The 19,668-nt window shown below is 36.1% G+C and overlaps 2 protein-coding genes across 2 annotated transcripts; both read left to right on the top strand.

Moving 5' to 3' along the window:
* The first annotated feature begins 4,342 nt into the window (after positions 1-4,342).
* On the top strand, positions 4,343-14,605 carry LOC133669702 (uncharacterized). The gene is made up of 22 exons (XM_062089937.1): positions 4,343-4,625; positions 4,861-4,970; positions 5,052-5,149; positions 5,344-5,508; positions 6,187-6,295; positions 7,383-7,920; positions 8,046-8,143; positions 8,221-8,466; positions 8,553-8,667; positions 8,797-9,010; positions 9,116-9,644; positions 10,875-11,019; positions 11,111-11,256; positions 11,349-11,446; positions 11,602-11,766; positions 11,880-11,982; positions 12,122-12,671; positions 12,794-12,891; positions 13,006-13,251; positions 13,355-13,469; positions 13,563-13,776; positions 13,869-14,605. The coding sequence occupies exons 1-22, from the start codon at positions 4,473-4,475 to the stop codon at positions 14,402-14,404; spliced, it is 4,791 nt and encodes a 1,596-aa protein (XP_061945921.1). The 5' UTR covers positions 4,343-4,472; the 3' UTR covers positions 14,405-14,605.
* Positions 14,606-15,622: 1,017 nt separating this feature from the next.
* On the top strand, positions 15,623-19,273 carry LOC133684170 (subtilisin-like protease SBT5.4). Its single transcript, XM_062106819.1, has 10 exons — positions 15,623-15,700; positions 15,987-16,117; positions 16,193-16,290; positions 16,428-16,806; positions 16,893-17,430; positions 17,566-17,663; positions 17,774-18,019; positions 18,135-18,249; positions 18,329-18,542; positions 18,639-19,273. The coding sequence occupies exons 1-10, from the start codon at positions 15,623-15,625 to the stop codon at positions 19,175-19,177; spliced, it is 2,436 nt and encodes an 811-aa protein (XP_061962803.1). The 3' UTR covers positions 19,178-19,273.
* The last annotated feature ends 395 nt before the right edge of the window (positions 19,274-19,668 follow it).

The raw sequence follows: 19,668 nt of genomic DNA, 5'->3' as shown, positions 1-19,668 counted from the left end.
TGATTCAAATTTCAAAATAACTTTTTTTAGTTTTTCTTCTAAATTAGATGGCACGGATATACGTGAAAGTCATGTGAGAATGATCTAATCTGATTTTCCCCGGGTATCAAAACTAGCTGCCTTTTCGAATTGTCAGGACATGAATATTGAGTCAAATCTGGTTTATCATGAATATAATCATGCAAATGCTCATAAATTCAAGAGTTGAACCCAGGTCAGCTGTAAAGCTCATAAGAGCATCATCAGGCATGATTTCACCAAAAATCTTCCCTTAATTTGCAGCCATGATATCAAGCCATTGTTGACTCCTGTCCAGCCTCTCTTCAAGCCGTGTTTCCAGCTCATTGTAGCTAGAATTTGTGCGAGTTTGTCTCCAAACCCAACTCAAGGAAGCGAACTTATCGATCAAATTATGCAAATATCAGCATCAATTATGGAAACAGGCAGGAGCAACACCATTAGGTCCTAAACGTAAACAGATTCTGCTACTTGGCCCTCGTTTCCAATTAGAATTCAGAAAACACACTATAATTTCACACACAAACCATGGTTCTATGCATTAATCTAGTCAATTCATTGTTGGAATGAACATTTAACACAAGAACACATCATGACATTGATAGAAGATCTTCTCATGGTCAGAATCCCAAGTCTAAAATAAGATGTAATATAAACACAACAAGGTAACATCAAAATGAAAAGGCAATATGTTTATTGTTCAAGTTGCACAACAACAAATGATTATGCAACAAGAAAAGCAATATTTTTTTTGTGAATATTCGAGGAATTTCAATAGCAAAAAAGCATAGCTAAAAAACTAAAAACATCTTTTCATAAACAAGGAAACTGAATAGCATGACCAAAACAATAACAAAAAACACAAGCAAAAGGGTATGTTATATATCCTCTAGGGCAATGAACTCACCTCTTAGAACATCTTTTGAGGACCACTTCATATTGATTTTGAAACCAAAATCTAGTGTTCTTTAGATTGCCAGAGACCAATCATGGCAAGGAATTCTTGCAGGAGGTGGTAAATAAAGAGAGAGGTGGAGCCGTGGAGGGAACAAGTAGCTACTTGCAAGAATGGGAATATGGAGGGAATATTATTAGGATCTCTTCATTGAATTTTTGGCACCTCTGTAAGCCATAGCCCAAGGTGTTAAAATTAGTTTTTGGGCTATGGAGACCCTTTTATTCGATCATTACAAACTCAACAAAAATATTCATGGAAGCCCAATAAGAGTCGATTCGAAGAACCCTAGGCTCTTGTCTGACATCGTAAGGCATTAGTAAATTAATTTCCATTCATACAAGAGATGTTTCTCCTTCCATCTCAATTACACCATCCTATGTGTTCCTTCTCATGTTATGTTTTTTTTTCCCTGGAGAAATGACTTTGTTTTATAGAAAGTATGACGATTTTGTTTAAAACTTAAAGGAGAGTTTAGATGAAATACCCAATTGAAAATTGCTGTATATTTTGCTGGATTATTGTATATAATCCAAAGGTCTAGGGTTCATAGAAATTGGATGTACGGTGAGTCCATTTGAATAAGATTTGAGATTTAAACATCCTCACTTAGCGTTGAACCTGAGAAAATAAAAATAATAAAACAAGTCTTAGTTTATATATTCAAGTATACCTAAAAGAGGTTTGAGAGCTACCATTTATATACTTAATGTGCATTGTAATATCATGGAGTGGTGCTAAAACATGCAAAAAAAAAAAAAAAAAAGAGAGAGAGAGAGAGAGGAATAACACGGATTTTTTTAGGGTTATTATAAAGTTATAGGGTGTTTAGAAGTATAGTAGTAATTGATTTTCGAAGTATTTTTTATTTTAAAATATATTAAAATAATATTTTTTTTATTTTTTAAAAATTATTTTTGATATCAGCACATCAAAATGATCTGAAACATTAAAAATTTATTAATTTAAAGCAAAACAAATTTAAAATTTTTCTAAAACACTTTCCAACACAATGTCAAACACTGCCGCTAATTTGTGGTTTAATTTGGGTTTTATCTTCTTTATCCTTCGTCATCATTTCATTTTCTAAATTTTTTTTCTATTGATTCTTTTAAAAATATATTTAGATAATAATTTTAAAAATAGGTTATTCCAAATATGATCAAAGAGGCATCAATATATATATATATATATATATATATATATATATATATATAAACACATTTATAGGAAGGAAGAATATCAACTTGACACAGCATATCTCATTGACATGTTATATCGTCTATTAAAATTCAGAACGGGCAATACTTTAATTAGAGGGAGTTTCTTCTTATAATAAATAATGGAATTTCTTCTAAATAAAGTATTGGAATGGAATTTCTAAAGTATATATTTTTTATTTTATTTTTGGGAATGGAATTATAAAATTATAAGGAATCCAAGGAAAACTAATATAATTTTATTCAATTAGAGTCCCACAATTTTTATTTTAGCAATTCATGAGTAGTTGGGTCTTGAAAACTGGGTATACCAGGAAAGAAGTATGTAGGGGAGGGACTTTATTGCATTTATGGAGTCAGAATCATTTTACATTCATGGTGAGTGGGTGCATGCTTCCACATTTGGGGATTCATGGACATCAGATTTCTTATTTTTATTTATTTTTATTTATTTTAGGCAATTTGATGTTGTGAATTTTCCCTCTTTTACTCAGTTTTTAAAAGCTAAGCTTAGTGGGTTTGTTTATTTTTCTTTATTGAGGATTGGGGGGGCCTAGTTGGTTGGCTAATATTACCCTTTAGGTGTATGGCTATTTAAAAAGAAATCTAAAGATATTTTAGGGTTAGCTAAAGTATTTACCAAAATAAAACTTAATCACTAGTTGTGTCATCGGATATTAAAAAACAATGATAATGCAATAAAGTGGATATATTTTTTATATATTTTATATTTTAAAAGTATATAAATTTATCCTAAAGTAAGTTATATTAGAGACATATTTATTTTATATTTCTATTTCTCTAATAAAATATGTTTATGTCTCTTTGTATGTGTGTGTATATTTATCATGAAATACTAATTAAATACAAAAACTTTTATGATGTTCTGAAAATAACAAGTTACGTTATATTAGTTACTTTATATGATTTAGAGAATAACCAGTAAAATATCACTGATTATTCGCTGAACAAAACTAAAAACATCTTATAAATTTTTTTATAAAGTGTCTTCAATGTTCGCATTCTTGAAATTATTATTTTTTATATATAAAAAAAAGCTAATATCATTTTCCAACCTTCCAACTCTTTAATACAAAGTTTTTGAATTGAAATAATAACTAAATCCATTTGCCATGTCGAACATGAACAAGTTCAAAGCTATATCGCACATGAATAACTTGAAGGACATAATATCCATGATTTTGGGCTCAAATTTATAGAATGTACTTGTACAAAAATGTATGAGAAGCCGTTGATGATTATTGAGGCATGAATTCTGCATTCAAGACCGAAACTATGATGTTGGGTTCATGGTATGTTCATCTTATCTAGGGTTTGCTCTTCTTTTTTTTTTTTAATCATGTGGGCTTGTTTGGGGGGTGACATATCGTTTTTCAATCATGATATGTTCATGATATAGCTCATTTTTCATTTATTAGATTCAATAAATGTTATTAAAGGCTTCCTTGAGGATAAATCAAAGCGATCCTTGAAATAGTTTTTTTTTTTTTATCAAAATTTACAAATTTATGGTTTATTATTCACTATTTATTTTCTCAATGCCATGCCAAAATGGGATCTTTGACTTGAGATGTTGACGGTCATTGCGTATCAAGAATTTGATTCTCTATTTTTTTTAATCACCCGGGGACTTGTCGTTTACTTCCTTTTGGATAAAAAAGAAGGAATGAAGAACTATTTACACTAGAGGACATTTCAATTATAGTTTATTTTTGTGTTTAAAATTATATTTGAATGCAACTTAAAACGTATTTAGTTTAAAAAAAATATTATATTAATGTTTTTATAGTTTTTTTATGATTTTAATATGTTGATATCTAAAATTCAAAAAATCTAAATAAAATTATTTTAATATATTTTTAAATAAAAAAATATTTTTAAAAAACAATTTATACCACAATAATAAATACATAAACACAAGTCATTGAAGCGCCAAAGCCTTAAAAAAAAAAAAGTGATAGTAACCCAAGGTGAGTCCTCCTACTCAGTTTCCCCTTTAAATTAGAATATATTGCTTTTTTTTTACAAACAAATATTGATTATGACCATTAATTAATTAATTAATTAAATAAAATGAAATGAAATCCAACCATATCACAACTGCAAATCCTTAAAGGGAAACGTAAATTGAATGAAAGAATATTTAAATTATGGCTCTTAAATCACCCAAATTTTGCTTACAAAATGCACGCATTCCGTTCTTGTCCATCTCCATCCAAATTCAAAGGATCTTTGCTTCCTAAAACCAATCCATCAAAATGCAGAGTATAAAAACAGAGGAAAAGCAGACACCCTTTACACTTCTCTCTTCGTGTAAAGCAATGGCTCTATCAATTATCTTCTCTCCTTTACTTCTTTCATTCTTTCTTTTCTTCTCTCTTTTGCAGCCATTAACTTTTGCCACACAAAAGGTGAGCAGCCATATTTTGCTTTTCTCTGTTTGTGATCATATCGTTCCTCTGCTTATGGTTCTTCAAAATGGTGTGGTGTTCTTCTTTTATGCCTTCATGAACTTTCAATGATTTTTTTTGTACTGAAACTCAACATGGGATATTGATAACTTCTTTGAATTTCTCATTTCCATTTTGGAAACTAAAGTAGTATATATTTGATCAATGGCCTTAAGGTTGAATTTTTCTCGAGCAGTCTTATGTAGTTTATTTGGGATCACATTCACATGGCTTGGAGCCTACTCAGTCCGATATCGAGCGTGTCACAGACTCTCATTATGAGTTGCTGGGATCATTCACTGAAGGGTATGCGTATATTCTTGAAGAATTCTTTTCTTTTGTTTGTCTCTTACTTCTGCTCATTTTGTTGCAATCCTCACTTGACAGTAAAGAGAAGGCGAAGGAGAAAATATTTTACTCTTACACTAACAACATAAATGGCTTCGCTGCAGTCCTAGAAGAGGAAGAGGCATCATCTCTTGCCAGTAAGAATTTGAACTCGTACATTCTTGTCTTTCATTTTAAATTAGTGATCATTCATTGGCAGAAGAGAGACAAGTCTCTTTTTTACTCTGTTTTGTCTCTGTTGCCTCTTTTTTGTCACTGGTTTCATTGTAACTGCCATTCCAGGATACAGTACTTATCTCTGCTAATGGTTTATCTTTTTTAATCAATGCAGAACACCCAGATGTGGTGTCAGTTTTCTTGAACAAAGGAAAGAAACTTCATACGACACGGTCATGGAATTTTCTTGGATTAGAGGCAGATGGTATGGTTCCTCCATACTCACTTTGGAAGAAAGCAAGATACGGCGAAGATGTAATCATTGGTAACCTCGACACCGGTAAGTACTATATCCTTGTAATTATTGATAAGTAATTCTAGCCATTTTGGTGGTCAAAGTGATTGAAACTTTATCACTTGCATGAGTTCTTGTTCTTGATTTGATGTTTACATGTCTATGCATAACCCCATTTAACCTTGGGAGCCTTGTAGTTGATTGCAATATAGTCACTATTGTGTTGACTAGACTTCAAAAACATGATCCTCCAATCACTCTGATTTTCATGCTGAAATACCACCAACAACCCTATATTTTTATTAGGGTAACAGGATTGACCACAGATTTTGTATTTTAGTACATGGAATGAGATAAAATTGAGGATGATGACACAATTGTTTCTGTTTAACCACCAAATCTCCCTTGTCACTTTACTCCTCCATGTTCATCAGAAAAGTGAAAAGGAAAATATAAATTTTGTCATGGTTTATCCACTGCAAATAAGAATCTGATGTTTTGAAATTTGAAACTTGTTACCAGTCTTATGATCTTTTTCTTCTTTTTTTAATCTTGGAGTATTAAACATTTAGAATATGTAAGTGGTAGGGTCAGTAGCAAAATAAAGCTTGACTATCCATTCTAGCTTTTGTTCCCTTTTGGCGTAGTATAATAATGCATGTGCTCCTGTTGCTTTGCCAATTGCAATTTTATGTCTTGCCATTTTAAATGGAATTGTGCTAGGTGTCTGGCCGGAATCGAAGAGCTTTAGTGATGAAGGAATGGGTCCAGTTCCATCAAAGTGGAGAGGAATCTGTCAGCATGACAACAAAGATGGTGTTGTTTGCAACAGGTCCATGTTCTTTTCCACTTGCTATCAACTCTCTGTTACAATATTTGGCCTAGTCAATGGTAGTCTTGCCTTATCAGATTAAAGTTTTCTTGCTTTTCTTTCCAAGATTTGGCATAATCCTGCTCAAGTGATTAATGATTAGCCTCAATCAAATCATCTTAATCTCCCTGTTCTCATTATTGATTATTCAACTTGGTCATGGTTAGTATCGGAAGTTAACCTCACATGCACATGTATGTAACATTATTTTATGTAGTATTTTTTTCTGTTGAAATTGTTGTTTCCTGCACATGATAATTAGTTAAGACACTTGTTAATTACTTGTTTAATGTAAAAAATTCTTGCACAGGTTTTTTCCTCAGCAATGATACATTTCTGTTGGAAGCTTGCTGCTGCCATGATATTAGTTGACTTCCAATCTTGGAAAACAATCAATAAAACCATGTCTACTTCGGATAGAACTTTCCTGTTACCTTGCTGTCATCTGCATTAACATATATTTGCACATGGCTCTGTTGCCTGTTGACAAATACACGTCGGATAACTGTATTTGCAAATTTCTTTCCAAATTCTCACTATGTCAAATCTTTACTTGACTTCGTTGCATCCTAGATGGAATAGGAGTCGGTCATGATGTCACAACTGTGAAACAAACTGCAGGTCAAACCTCCACTTATACATAATATATGAGAAAGTACTGATCTTGAAATCGGAAAAAGGCTCACTTCTAAAATGCCATATGGCTTTTGACATCACCTCAAGGACCTCTTTAGGGGATGGTGCTTTTTATTGCAAGTCGTGACTGCCTGCTATATACATGGGCTCAGTTTCGAATGCTTTTATCCCTCCATGAATGTCTGCAAGTTAAATGGTCTTGTATCTCAGTAAACGTCATGGTGGCAAGCTAAGCTCTCATCTGTTTGTCAATATTAACCTGTAAATCCAATGTCGTCGTGCCTATATGCATTTGGTGGTTAGGGCTCAAATATTATTCAAGATTTTACCAGTGCCTGCATTCTATCGTATGGCATTCAAGTTTTCATCTTTGGCCTTACCATCTTGTTTCCTATGGCTTCCCAAAAATTAGGAAGCTGATTGGAACCAGGTACTTTAACAAGGGTTATGCTGCATATGCTGGCCATCTCAACTCAAGCTTTCAAACTGCACGTGACAGTGAGGGCCATGGAACTCATACCCTATCAACAGCAGCAGGTAATTTTGTTCCAGGAGCTGATGTCCTGGGTTATGGCAATGGAACTGCCAAAGGAGGATCGCCTCACGCCCGTGCAGCAGCTTACAAGGTGTGCTGGCCACCTATAAATGGGAGTAACGAGTGCTTTGATGCAGACATCTTGGCTGCCTTCGATGTTGCCATAAGTGATGGTGTTGACGTGCTCTCAGTTTCCCTGGGTGGGGATCCTGCTGAGTTTGCGGATGATGCAATTGCAATCGGTTCTTTCCATGCTGTTGCAAAAGGCATTACTGTCGTTGCCTCTGCTGGCAATTCAGGACCGAGTCCAGGAACAGTATCGAATGTGGCACCTTGGTTGATAACAGTTGGTGCTAGCACAATGGATCGTGCCTTCACAATCTATGTTGCACTTGGCAACAGGAAGCACCTCAAGGTATTTTTCTTTTCCTTTTTAACTTCTACAGTATTTTTCAGTTGTACACCATTTTTTTGCAATATTGATCTACATTTCTTCTCTAGCTAACGATCTGGGTTTTTTTATCTTTTTCTCATTTCTAGGGAGCAAGTCTTTCAGAAAAAAGATTGCCTGCTGAAAAATTCTACCCATTGATCAGTGCTGCAGATGCAAAGGCCGCTGATCAGTCTGAAGAAGATGCGTGAGTATCGCCTCAAATCTGTGAACGCTTGAAATATTTTCATTGACAAACATGTGAACCCGTAACCTCTTTTGCAGCCTGCTTTGCAAACCTGGAGCACTTGATCCCAAAAAGGTTAAAGGGAAGATATTGGTATGCCTTCGAGGGGAAAATGGAAGAGTAGACAAGGGACATCAGGCTCTTCTTGCTGGGGCTGTTGGAATGATTTTGGCTAATGATGAAAATTCTGGCAACGAAATTATTGCCGATACTCATGTGCTTCCTGCCGCACACGTCAACTTTACAGATGGTGAAGCTGTCTTTTCCTATCTCAACTTTACCAAGTAAGTTCATATCAATTTTACTGAGAATGTCTTTGAACTTGAAAATTCTGATATTTATTCGAGACTCACATCTGCGCATAAAGCAGGGAACCTATGGCATTTTTAACCAATGTAAGGACAGAATTGGCAACAAAGCCAGCTCCATTTATGGCTTCTTTCTCATCTAGGGGGCCTAATATTATTGAAGAATCAATCCTGAAGGTTTGCTTACTGTTTTTATTATTATTATTATTATTATTATTATTATTATTATTATTATCATCACTCTGTCTGTGCTTTTGTTTGTCTTGCATTATAAGAGAACATAATGACCTGGTCTATTTATTTCAGCCTGATATCACTGCTCCTGGTGTTAGTGTAATTGCTGCTTTCACTCAAGCAATAGGACCAAGTGATGCAGAATACGATAAGCGTAGGACTCCCTACAACACTCAGTCTGGCACTTCAATGTCATGCCCTCATGTTTCTGGTATTGTTGGCCTTCTTAAAACACTCCACCCAGAGTGGAGTCCTGCTGCTATCAGATCGGCAATAATGACAACTGGTAAAGAACAATCCACCTTCTCTTTTTCTTTGGAGATAGAAAATGTTGCAAAAATAAAGTATTTTGGACATTGTTTTTCGTCCCGCTAATCAATTTCATCCACAGCAACAACAAGAGATAACAATGGGGAGCCAATATTGGATTCAACCAACACCAAGGCAACTCCATTTGCAGATGGTGCAGGGCATGTGCAGCCGAACCGTGCCGCAGATCCTGGTCTAATTTATGATCTGACTGTTAATGACTTCTTGAACTTCTTATGCAACCGTGGCAATACCAAGAAGGACATCAAATTATTCTCAGATAAACCGTACACTTGTCCAAAATCATTCAGCCTGGCAGACTTCAACTATCCTTCGATCACAGTTACTAATCTCAATGACTCCGTAACAGTCACTCGAAGAGTTAAAAATGTTGGATCTCCTGGCACATACAATATCCATATCAGGGCACCACCAGGAGTGACAGTCTCTGTTGCGCCTTCCATCTTGAGATTCCAGAAAATAGGTGAAGAGAAGATGTTTAAAGTTACATTCAAACTAGCACCAAAAGCCGTGCTTACAGATTATGTGTTTGGGATGTTGACATGGGGAGATGGTAAGCACTTTGTCAGGAGTCCTCTGGTGGTGAGGCATTACTAGAGTCATTGAAATAGTGGGTGAATTTTGCTCACAGCCCCTCATCATTCTGTGTAGAAATCTGATAGATCAATTCGTTCGAAAATGATGCTTATTTTTTCACTAAAAGAAAAAATGTCTCAATGAAATGACATTTCTACTGCTAAATAAGAAGAGATTATACTGGAAAGATTGTTCACTCACTGGTATTTTTCCAATTGATGGATAAAATAGAATAACTAACACAATCATAAGAATTTTTTTCCCCATAGATTTTATAGTTTCTTATCTTAATATTAATTGAATTAAATACATTTATTTTTATCTAAATAATGTAGTTTCTTATCTTAATTTATCAAACGTGTCCATTTGTTTACCTTTCCATGTCAGAACCTTAAAGCTAATACTAGGAAGAATTTATTAAATTCTTCTGCAAGCATTATGTTGACGTGAAAATTGTGCTCTTCGGATCATTTAGAGGAAGGACTCTGGATTCAGGATACCCCTTTACTGTCAAATAAATAAATAAATAAAAACTTAATCAGCTTCACTGATCTCTTTAAAATTCTTGAAATTCTCCCCATTTTATTTATTTTCTTGATGCTTATCCTCCATGAAGCTCCAAGAATTCTCCCTCATTCTTGTTTAATGGTTATCCCTTTTTTGTATGTATGAAGAGAAAACAACAATTCCATAAAGAATGGTTGAAAGTTATCCAATCTTTTCGAAAATCTACTTCAATTCAAAATGCAGAAATCTACGAGGGTTAAATTTTACACTCAAAATTCAGTCTACATGAAAAAGCTCTTTCAAGAAACCAATCATGTTCAAAAACATTTTATCCCAAAATTAAGATATAAAGACATATTTTTCAACAACAAAAAATTTCCTATAAAAGGAAAAGGAAAAATTAATTAAAAAGCTAGTTTTCATAAGAAATCACAAATCAAAAGAATATAAATAGGAAAGACTAACATAACACATAGTTTTATTCTACAATCTGAAAATATATGATATATATTTCTCTTTTAAGGTTATGAGAAAAAAAGGAAAAAAAAAAACAAATTAAATGAAAAAGGGTTTTAAATTTGGCGCTAGAATCACTCTTTCCAGCAAAGGAAGTTGAATTCCATGGTTGTTCACACCAAAAATATAGAGGGAAAATTTTGCTACCCTCTAAAAATAGGCAAGAAGGATAACGGAGTTTCGAAACAGGGGAAAGCTTAACAAATTCAATTTTAGAACAGGGTAAAAGCAGAGCTTTTTGCGATTCAACGCCGAAAGGAAGTTCTGCAAGTAAGAGAAACAATGAGGCTCTCAATGTTCTCTCCTTTGTCTCTTTCTATTCTCCTCCTTTATATGTTTCAGACTCAGAATTGTGCTGCCAAAAAGGCAAGATTGTCTCCTTTTTTGTTGCTTTATAAGTAAATGCTGTTGATCCAAGCTTGGTTATGGGATTATTAATGCCTTTTTGTTCATGCAGTCTTACATAGTTTACATGGGAGAATCTTCATTTTCCCCATCATCATTATCAGGAGAGAAATCATTTTCCGAGTCATCGTTGACAACATTAGATGTTAAAGCAATGACAAAATCACACTTTGATATGCTTGGAACATACTTGGACAGGTTTTTGCGTTGTCGAAAAGTGTTTGATAATTCTCTGGCTAATTTGTATAAACAATCAAAATTTGTACATTAATGTTATATTTCTCATGCAGCAAAGAGAAGGTTGAGGATCAGATGCTCTACTCTTACACTAGATGTATCAATGGTTTTGCTGCAGTTCTCGACGAATCTCAGGTTGCAGCACTTAATGGTAAGAAATTAAGAATGACAATGTTGTATTTATTTCTCAAGCTTCAAATGCTCTGTTTCGCTCTACTTCTTCTCTGTTTCATACAACTTGGTTGTAAATTTAAGAGGATTTCAGGATCAAATAGGTTAATTGTTTCATTGTTTACCAAAGTGTAGATAATCCAGGGGTGGTATCGATTTTTGAGAACAAAGAAAACAGAATGTACACAACACATTCATGGGATTTTCTTGGATTTGAGAAAAATGGAGTACCTTCTCTCTACTCGCTTCAGAAGAAGGCAAACTTTGGAGAAGATATAATTATTGGAAATCTTGACAGTGGTAAGGCTATGTCCTTGGATTTATAAGAGAAAAATTGCTAACCAGGTCCATGTTGTTTCTTGTCACCTGTAATACTCTCTTACATTTTTTTTGGTTGCATGCCATTGATTTAGGTGTATGGCCGGAATCTAAGAGCTTTAACGATGAAGGGATGGGTCCTGTGCCATCAAAATGGAAGGGGACTTGTGATGATGGAGGTGGAGTAACTTGTAATAAGTCCGTTCCCTTTCTCTTCTTGATCAATTTTTCCAAACAAATTTAAGACCTGAACATGTTTAGATGTCGGAAAGGATGGTAGAGTAGGTATCATAAGTGGATGTTCACATTTCCATGAGGTTTTTTTTTGTTGATGTTGTTGCTATACCAGAAAGCTTATTGGCGCAAGGTACTTTAACAAAGGTTTTGCTGCTAACAATGGCCCTGTACCAGAAGAGTGGAATACTGCTCGTGACGATGCCTCAGGCCACGGGACCCACACCTTATCAACTGCTGGTGGTAGCTATGTTCCTGGAGTAAATGTTTATGGTGTTGGGAATGGAACTGCTAAGGGTGGAGCGCCAAAAGCTCGTGTAGCTACTTATAAGGTATGCTGGCCTTCCGCTAATGGTGGATGCACTGATGCTGATATCTTGGCTGCCTATGATGCTGCCATTTCTGATGGAGTTGATGTGATCTCCGTTTCACTGGGCTCTGACGAGCCTATACAATTTTATGAAGATGGAATCTCCATTGGCTCCCTCCATGCCATTAAGAAAGGCATTCCAGTGATTGCTGCAGGAGGCAATAATGGACCAAGTGATGGATCCATAACAAATGGGGCTCCCTGGTTGTTCACGATTGGTGCTAGTACAATGGATCGTGAGATTTTTACCACTGTTACGCTTGGCGACAAGAAGCTTTTCAAGGTATTCTTTCGAGGAACTAAAATTCTCACCAAAATGATGAGGCAATCGCCATGAGTTTTCTAGGATGTGCTATTTATGCTCATCAAGGTATTCAGTGGTTTAATGACCATTTGTGAATTCAGGGAAAAACTCTGGCAAGTAAAAACCTGCCGGATGGAAAATTATATCCACTAATAAACGGTGCAGAAGCAGCGCTTGCCGAAGCAACACCTAGAGATGCGTAAGCACCCGCTCCAATCTACAAGTATAATACTTCAGAAATGTGTAACGTCAATATAGTGTGCAAATCACTAGGTTGGCCATGGTAATAATTTGCATGGAATTGATTGTGCAGACAACTATGCTTAGATGGAACACTTGATCCCAACAAGGTTTCTGGGAAAATCATACTGTGCCTTCGAGGACAAAGCCCGAGACTGCCGAAGGGATACGAGGCTGAGCGTGCTGGCGCTGTTGGGATGATATTAGCTAATGATATTATATCTGGGGACGAACTTTACTTGGAAGCTTATGAGCTCCCGTCTGCCCATATCACTTATGCTGATGGTGAATCTGTCATGGACTACATCAAAGCAACCAGGTAACAGCTCTTTCATCCATTTCACTTGCTCCGTTTATCTCAAATTCTGTCAAGTTTAATGCCATTATAGACTTATACGTGCTCTTTATGCCAACTGAAATAGAAATCCTACAGCATCAATTAGCCCTGCAATTACAAATTTTGGAGTAAAGCCAAGTCCAGCAATGGCCAAATTCTCATCAAGGGGACCTAGTAAAATTGAGCCAGCAGTACTTAAGGTTAGTTCTGCTTCACTAGTGAGTCTTTGGCTTCTCCATAAACAATCACATTTATTTTTCTGTTTTATGCCTAATGAACAATTCCAATTGCAGCCTGATATCACCGCACCTGGTGTCGATGTAATTGCTGCTTTCACCGAAGCTATAGGGCCATCTAGAAGACCATTTGACAAGCGCCGGATTCCTTACATGGTAATGTCTGGCACTTCAATGTCCTGCCCTCATGTTTCCGGCATTGTTGGCCTTCTTAGAGCTATCCATCCAGATTGGAGTCCAGCTGCTCTTAAATCTGCAATCATGACAACAGGTACATGCTTGTTATCAATATAAAGTAGAAAAGTGTTGCAGCATGTTGTTCCAGCCCTTGCGAATTGAACCGGATTTGGTTTTTCTCCGCAGCAAAAACAAAATCTAACAACAAGAAGAGAATTCTTGATTATGATGGACAACTTGCAACCCCATTTATGTATGGTGCTGGACATGTGCAGCCAAACTTGGCAGCAGATCCTGGCCTAGTTTACGACACAAACGTGAATGATTACCTAAGCTTCTTGTGTGCCCATGGCTATAACAAGACCTTGCTGAACGCATTCTCAGATGGACCTTATACATGCCCTGAGAATTTTAGTTTCGCTGATTTCAACTACCCTTCAATCACAGTTCCTGATCTTAAAGGCCCAGTAACTGTTACTCGCCGAGTGAAGAACGTAGGGGCTCCAGGAACATACACGGTTAGCATTAAGGCACCAGCCAAGGTTTCAGTAGTTGTTGAACCTTCTAGCTTGGAGTTCAAGCAAGCTGGTGAAGAGCAACTTTTCAAGCTTACTCTTGAGCCTATAATGGACGGCATGCCTAAAGACTACGAATTTGGGCATCTAACATGGTCAGATGGCTTGCACCGTGTCAAGAGTCCTCTTGTAGTGAAGCATGTGTAGATGGGATTATTGCCTACAATCCTCGATCATCTCTTTGTAGATCATATTGGAAATGGTGGAAGAACAAGAGATGATAAGCTGCACAAGGAGAAGATGTTCATGGTAGATAAAAAATTTGTGTATGATGGCCAAAAACAATTTCTGCGTTGTACTGATACATGCACAAATGTATTTTCATCAACCTTTTCCATCATTCTATTATTCTATTCAAGTGTTGCTCTCCTCCATTCACTAATTTTCATTGAGGTTTTTTTTTTTTTGTTAGTTTTCATTCATTATTTGTGTTGAAATTGTTTGATGATTAATATAATAATTAGAGAACAGAGAAATCCACTCACTCTTTGTAACCATATCAGAATTTTTTATATTTTATTTTAATTAAAAAAACGATATCAAAGCCTTAATTAGTGATAGAAAAGGTAAATAAGTTCTATAATGATAGTTCTAAAAAATTAATAACCACATCTGAAAATATTGGAAAATAATACAGATCATGGTTATACAAATGATATTTAGATCTTATAAATGATAAGTTCATAGATTTCTCTCAATATATTTTAGAAAATTCTCAAACAAGTTAGACTCATATATATGAAGGTTTTGTGGAAGATGTTTTACTGTTTAAAATTGAACATTGTGTGAATAAAACTATATTTTCATGATTTATCAAAAATTAAAAAAAAATCTAGAAAAATTATGAAGATAGTTTAGAAATTGATAGAACATTGCACTTTTCTTATAAATTGATTTTTTTCTTAGAAAATAATAATAATTGTTCCCTTCTTACTCCACCTACTATCATCTCTCAAGCCATCATATGTGGCAAGCATTAATTATTTTATAATTTCAATTAATAAAATCTTTTATTTTATCACCAATCACTATCTCTCAAGCCATCATACATTGGTGATTTTCATTTTAAAAATATTTTTGAAACAATAAAAGACAAATGATGGGTTTTTTTAGAGGGTTATATATATAAATATATATATATATATATATATATATTGAATAATAAATAATAGTTGTACAATGAATATCTATATAAATATTCAAATAAAACGTGAATATATAATTTTTCTTTGTTTAGATAGAATATAAATATAGAAATTTTCTTGCTCCATTTGTTGTCCTCTCTCTCTTTTCTTTTTTTGGAAGAAAGAGTTGTATGAGAAATAGTAGTTGTTTTGAATTGCTTGACAAGTTCTTGCTCAAATAATGTTAGCTTTGTTCCTAGAATCATTCTTATCCATCAAAATTGAGGATTCCATGGTTGTCCACACCAAAAATATAGAAGTAAGATTTGACTAAAAATAAATAGAATAGGCAAAAAAACAGAGTTTAAAAACAGGGTAAAACAGAGCATACTGCAATTCTACTGTGAAAGGAAATTTCGCAATTGAGAGAGAAACAATGAGGCTCTTAAGGTTCTCTCCCTTAGCTCTATCTGTCCTCCTCCTTTATCTCGTTCAGACTTGTGCGGCCAAAAAGGTAAGATTGTCTCCCTCTTCATCGCCCTACATGTAAATGCTATTGATCCAAGCTTAGTTGTGGAATTATTGATGCTTTTTGTTTCATGCAGTCTTACATAGTTTACATGGGAGAGTCTTCGTTTTCCCCATTATCATCAACTGGAGAGAGTTCTTTTTCAGAATTAGATGTGCAGCACATGACCAAATCACACTTTGATCTTCTTGGATCATGCTTGGAGAGGTTTGCTTTGTCGAAAAGTTACTGAATTCGATTAAACAATCAACCTTTATTCATTACTGTCACATTCTTACGCAGCAAAGAGAATGTCCAGGATGTGATGATTTACTCTTACACTAAATGTATCAATGGTTTTGCTGCAAACCTCAATGAAGCTCAAGTAGCTGCCATGAAAGGTAAGAATTACAAATTTGTATCTATTTATTTTGCTCTGCTTTTTCTCTGTTTATTCTCTATATCGTAAAACTTTGTTTTGAGTTTTTAAAAATTCCAGGATCAAATAGGTTCATTGTTTCTTTCTTCGCAAATGCAGGTAATCCGGGAGTGATATCGGTTTTCGAGAACAAGGAAAGAATGTTGCACACAACACATTCATGGGAATTTATGGGATTTGAAGCAAATGGAGCACCTACCCTCAGCTCGCTTCAGAAAAAGGCAAACTTTGGTGAAGGTGTAATCATTGCAAATCTTGATACCGGTAAGGTTCCGTCCTTGAAGCTCCAAGGGAAAAATTTTAACAATGTTCATATTGGTTCTTTGCCAATTGTAATACTCTCTTACATTTTTTGGCTGCGTACTATCACTATAGGTGTATGGCCAGAATCCAAGAGCTTTAATGATGAGGGAATGGGCCCTGTGCCATCAAGATGGAAGGGAACTTGTCAGGCTGGAGGTGGATTTAAGTGCAACAAGTCAGTTCTCTTTCTCTTCTTGATCAAGTTTCTCAAACAAACTGAATAGTGTAGATTTTGACGAAACATTTTTGGTGCTATATCAGAAAGCTTATTGGTGCAAGGTACTTCAACAAAGGTTTTGCTTCTGCAAGTCCTACTCCAATCCCTACAGAATGGAATACTGTCCGTGACACCGAGGGCCACGGTTCCCACACCTTATCTACAGCTGGTGGTAGCTTTGTTCCTGGAGCGAGTATTTTTGGTTATGGGAATGGAACTGCTAAAGGTGGATCGCCAAAAGCTCACGTGGCTGCTTACAAAGTATGCTGGCCTTCAGACAATGGTGGATGCTTTGATGCAGATATCTTGGCAGCTTTTGATGCTGCCATAGGTGATGGAGTTGATGTGATCTCAATGTCGTTGGGTCCACATCAAGCTGTAGAATTTTTGCAAGATGGAATGGCCATTGGCTCCTTCAATGCCATCAAGAAAGGCATTCCCGTCGTTGCTTCAGCCGGCAATAGCGGACCAGTTGCTGGGTCCGTGGCTCATGGGGCTCCCTGGTTGTTTACGATTGGTGCTAGTACACTGGATCGTGAGTTTTCAGCCACTGTTACTCTTGGCAACAAGAAGTTTTTCAAGGTATTCTTTTCTTGTAAAGGACTAAGATTATCTACCATAATTGTCTGTCATTAAGCCTATCAGTGGTACTATGCCGTTAAAATATTGTTGAAACTTGGAGCTAAAACACATTTAATAACCTTATTCTCGTTTCAGGGATCAAGTGTTGCAAGTAAAGGCTTACCAGCTGGGAAATTCTATCCATTGATCAATGCCGCAGAAGCAAGGCTTCCTACAGCACCAGCTGCAGATGCGTAAGTAACTACTCTAATCTACAAATATCATAATTCAGGAATGTCGAACATCTATGTAGTTTGCAAATCAGTAGGTTAGCCATATCATTAATTTGCATGAAACTGTGCAGTCAGCTATGCCAAAATGGAACACTTGATCCCAAGAAGGTTGCAGGGAAAATTGTAGTATGCCTTCGAGGAATAAACAGTAGAGTAGTAAAAGGACATGAGGCTGAGCTTGCTGGTGCCGTTGGGATGATATTGGCAAATGATGAAGAAAGTGGAAGTGAAATTTTGTCCGATCCTCATATGCTCCCTGCTGCCCACCTCACGTTCACTGATGGTCAAGCTGTAATGAACTACATCAAGTCGACCAAGTAACAATCCTTCTTTTGTTCTGTTTTTCACAGATTGCTCCCTTTCACCTAAACCCTGTCAATCTCAAAGGCTATATTAGAGACTTACACATGCTCTTTATGCACATTGAAATAGAAATCCTACAGCATCAATTAGTCCAGTACATACAGATTTAGGAGTCGTGCCGAATCCTGTGATGGCTGCATTCTCATCAAGGGGACCTAGTTTAATTGAGCCAGCAATACTCAAGGTTGGTTCAATTGGACGATCTCTTGTCATTCATTGCTCTCGATATGAACTATCCATTATTTTCCAATTCTCTCTTGCAGCCTGATGTCACTGCACCTGGGGTTGATGTAATCGCTGCTTTCACTGAAGCTCTAGGGCCATCTGAACTACCTTTTGACAAGCGTCGGACACCTTACATCACCATGTCTGGCACTTCAATGTCATGCCCTCATGTTTCCGGCATTGTTGGCCTCCTTAGAGCTATCCATCCAGATTGGAGTCCAGCTGCTCTTAAATCTGCAATCATGACAACAGGTGCATGCTTTTGATCAATTTAAACTAGCAAAAGTCTGCAGCATGTTGTTATAGCCCTGCTAATTGGACCGAATTCGTGTTTTTTTATCTGCGCAGCAAAAACAATATCTAACTCCAAGAAGAGAATACTCGATGCTGATGGCCAACCCGCGACACCATTTGCATATGGTGCAGGACATGTGAATCCAAATCGTGCAGCAGATCCTGGCCTAGTTTATGACACGAACGAGATTGATTACCTTAACTTCTTATGTGCCCATGGCTATAACAGTACCTTCATAATGGAATTCTCAGGCGTGCCTTATAAATGTCCTGAGAATGCTAGCTTGGCTGAATTCAACTATCCTTCAATTACAGTACCTGATCTCAATGGCCCAGTGACTGTTACACGCCGAGTGAAGAACGTAGGGGCTCCGGGCACATACACAGTCAAAGCTACGGCACCACCTGAGGTTTCAGTGGTTGTTGAACCTTCAAGCTTGGAATTCAAGAGAGCCGGTGAAGAGAAGATTTTCAAGGTTACGTTTAAGCCTGTAGTGAATGGAATGCCGAAAGACTACACATTTGGGCACCTTAGGTGGTCAGATAGCAACGGCCATCATGTCAAGAGTCCTCTTGTGGTGAAGCATGCGTAGATGTTCATTGTAGATGACAATTTCAGTGCACACAACTGTACTTTCATCTACAATCTTCCCACTGATTCAATTCAATTCAATTTATTTATTTTTTCATGTTAATTTTCCCATACCATGAATTAACAACATTCTAGAAGGAGTGGGGCAACTATTGTTCACCCCCGAAATATAAACACACTCATGCGTAGGGGTGTTCAAAAAAACCGGAAAACCGAGTAAACCGATAAAACCGACAATAAATTAACCGAAAAAACCGAACCGAAAGATAAAACCGATTAAACCGATTAGATTATATAGAAAAAACCCTGGTTCGGTTCGGTTTTCGGTTTTGTAGTGCAAAAACCGGGTTAACTGGACCGGTTCAAAAATTTCGGTCCCTAGTATAAATAGAAAATTTTATCGAGCCGCGCCGTCCAGTTTACTCTCCACTCCACTGCGCGCATTGCAATCCCTAAACCTAAACATTTCAATCTCTCCTCTCATGACCCCCT

Source organism: Populus nigra, chromosome 1, assembly GCF_951802175.1.
Source record: "Populus nigra chromosome 1, ddPopNigr1.1, whole genome shotgun sequence".
Taxonomy (NCBI): domain Eukaryota; kingdom Viridiplantae; phylum Streptophyta; class Magnoliopsida; order Malpighiales; family Salicaceae; genus Populus; species Populus nigra.
Note: the sequence above shows the minus strand (reverse complement) of the source record. Positions and strands in the feature narration are given on the sequence as shown.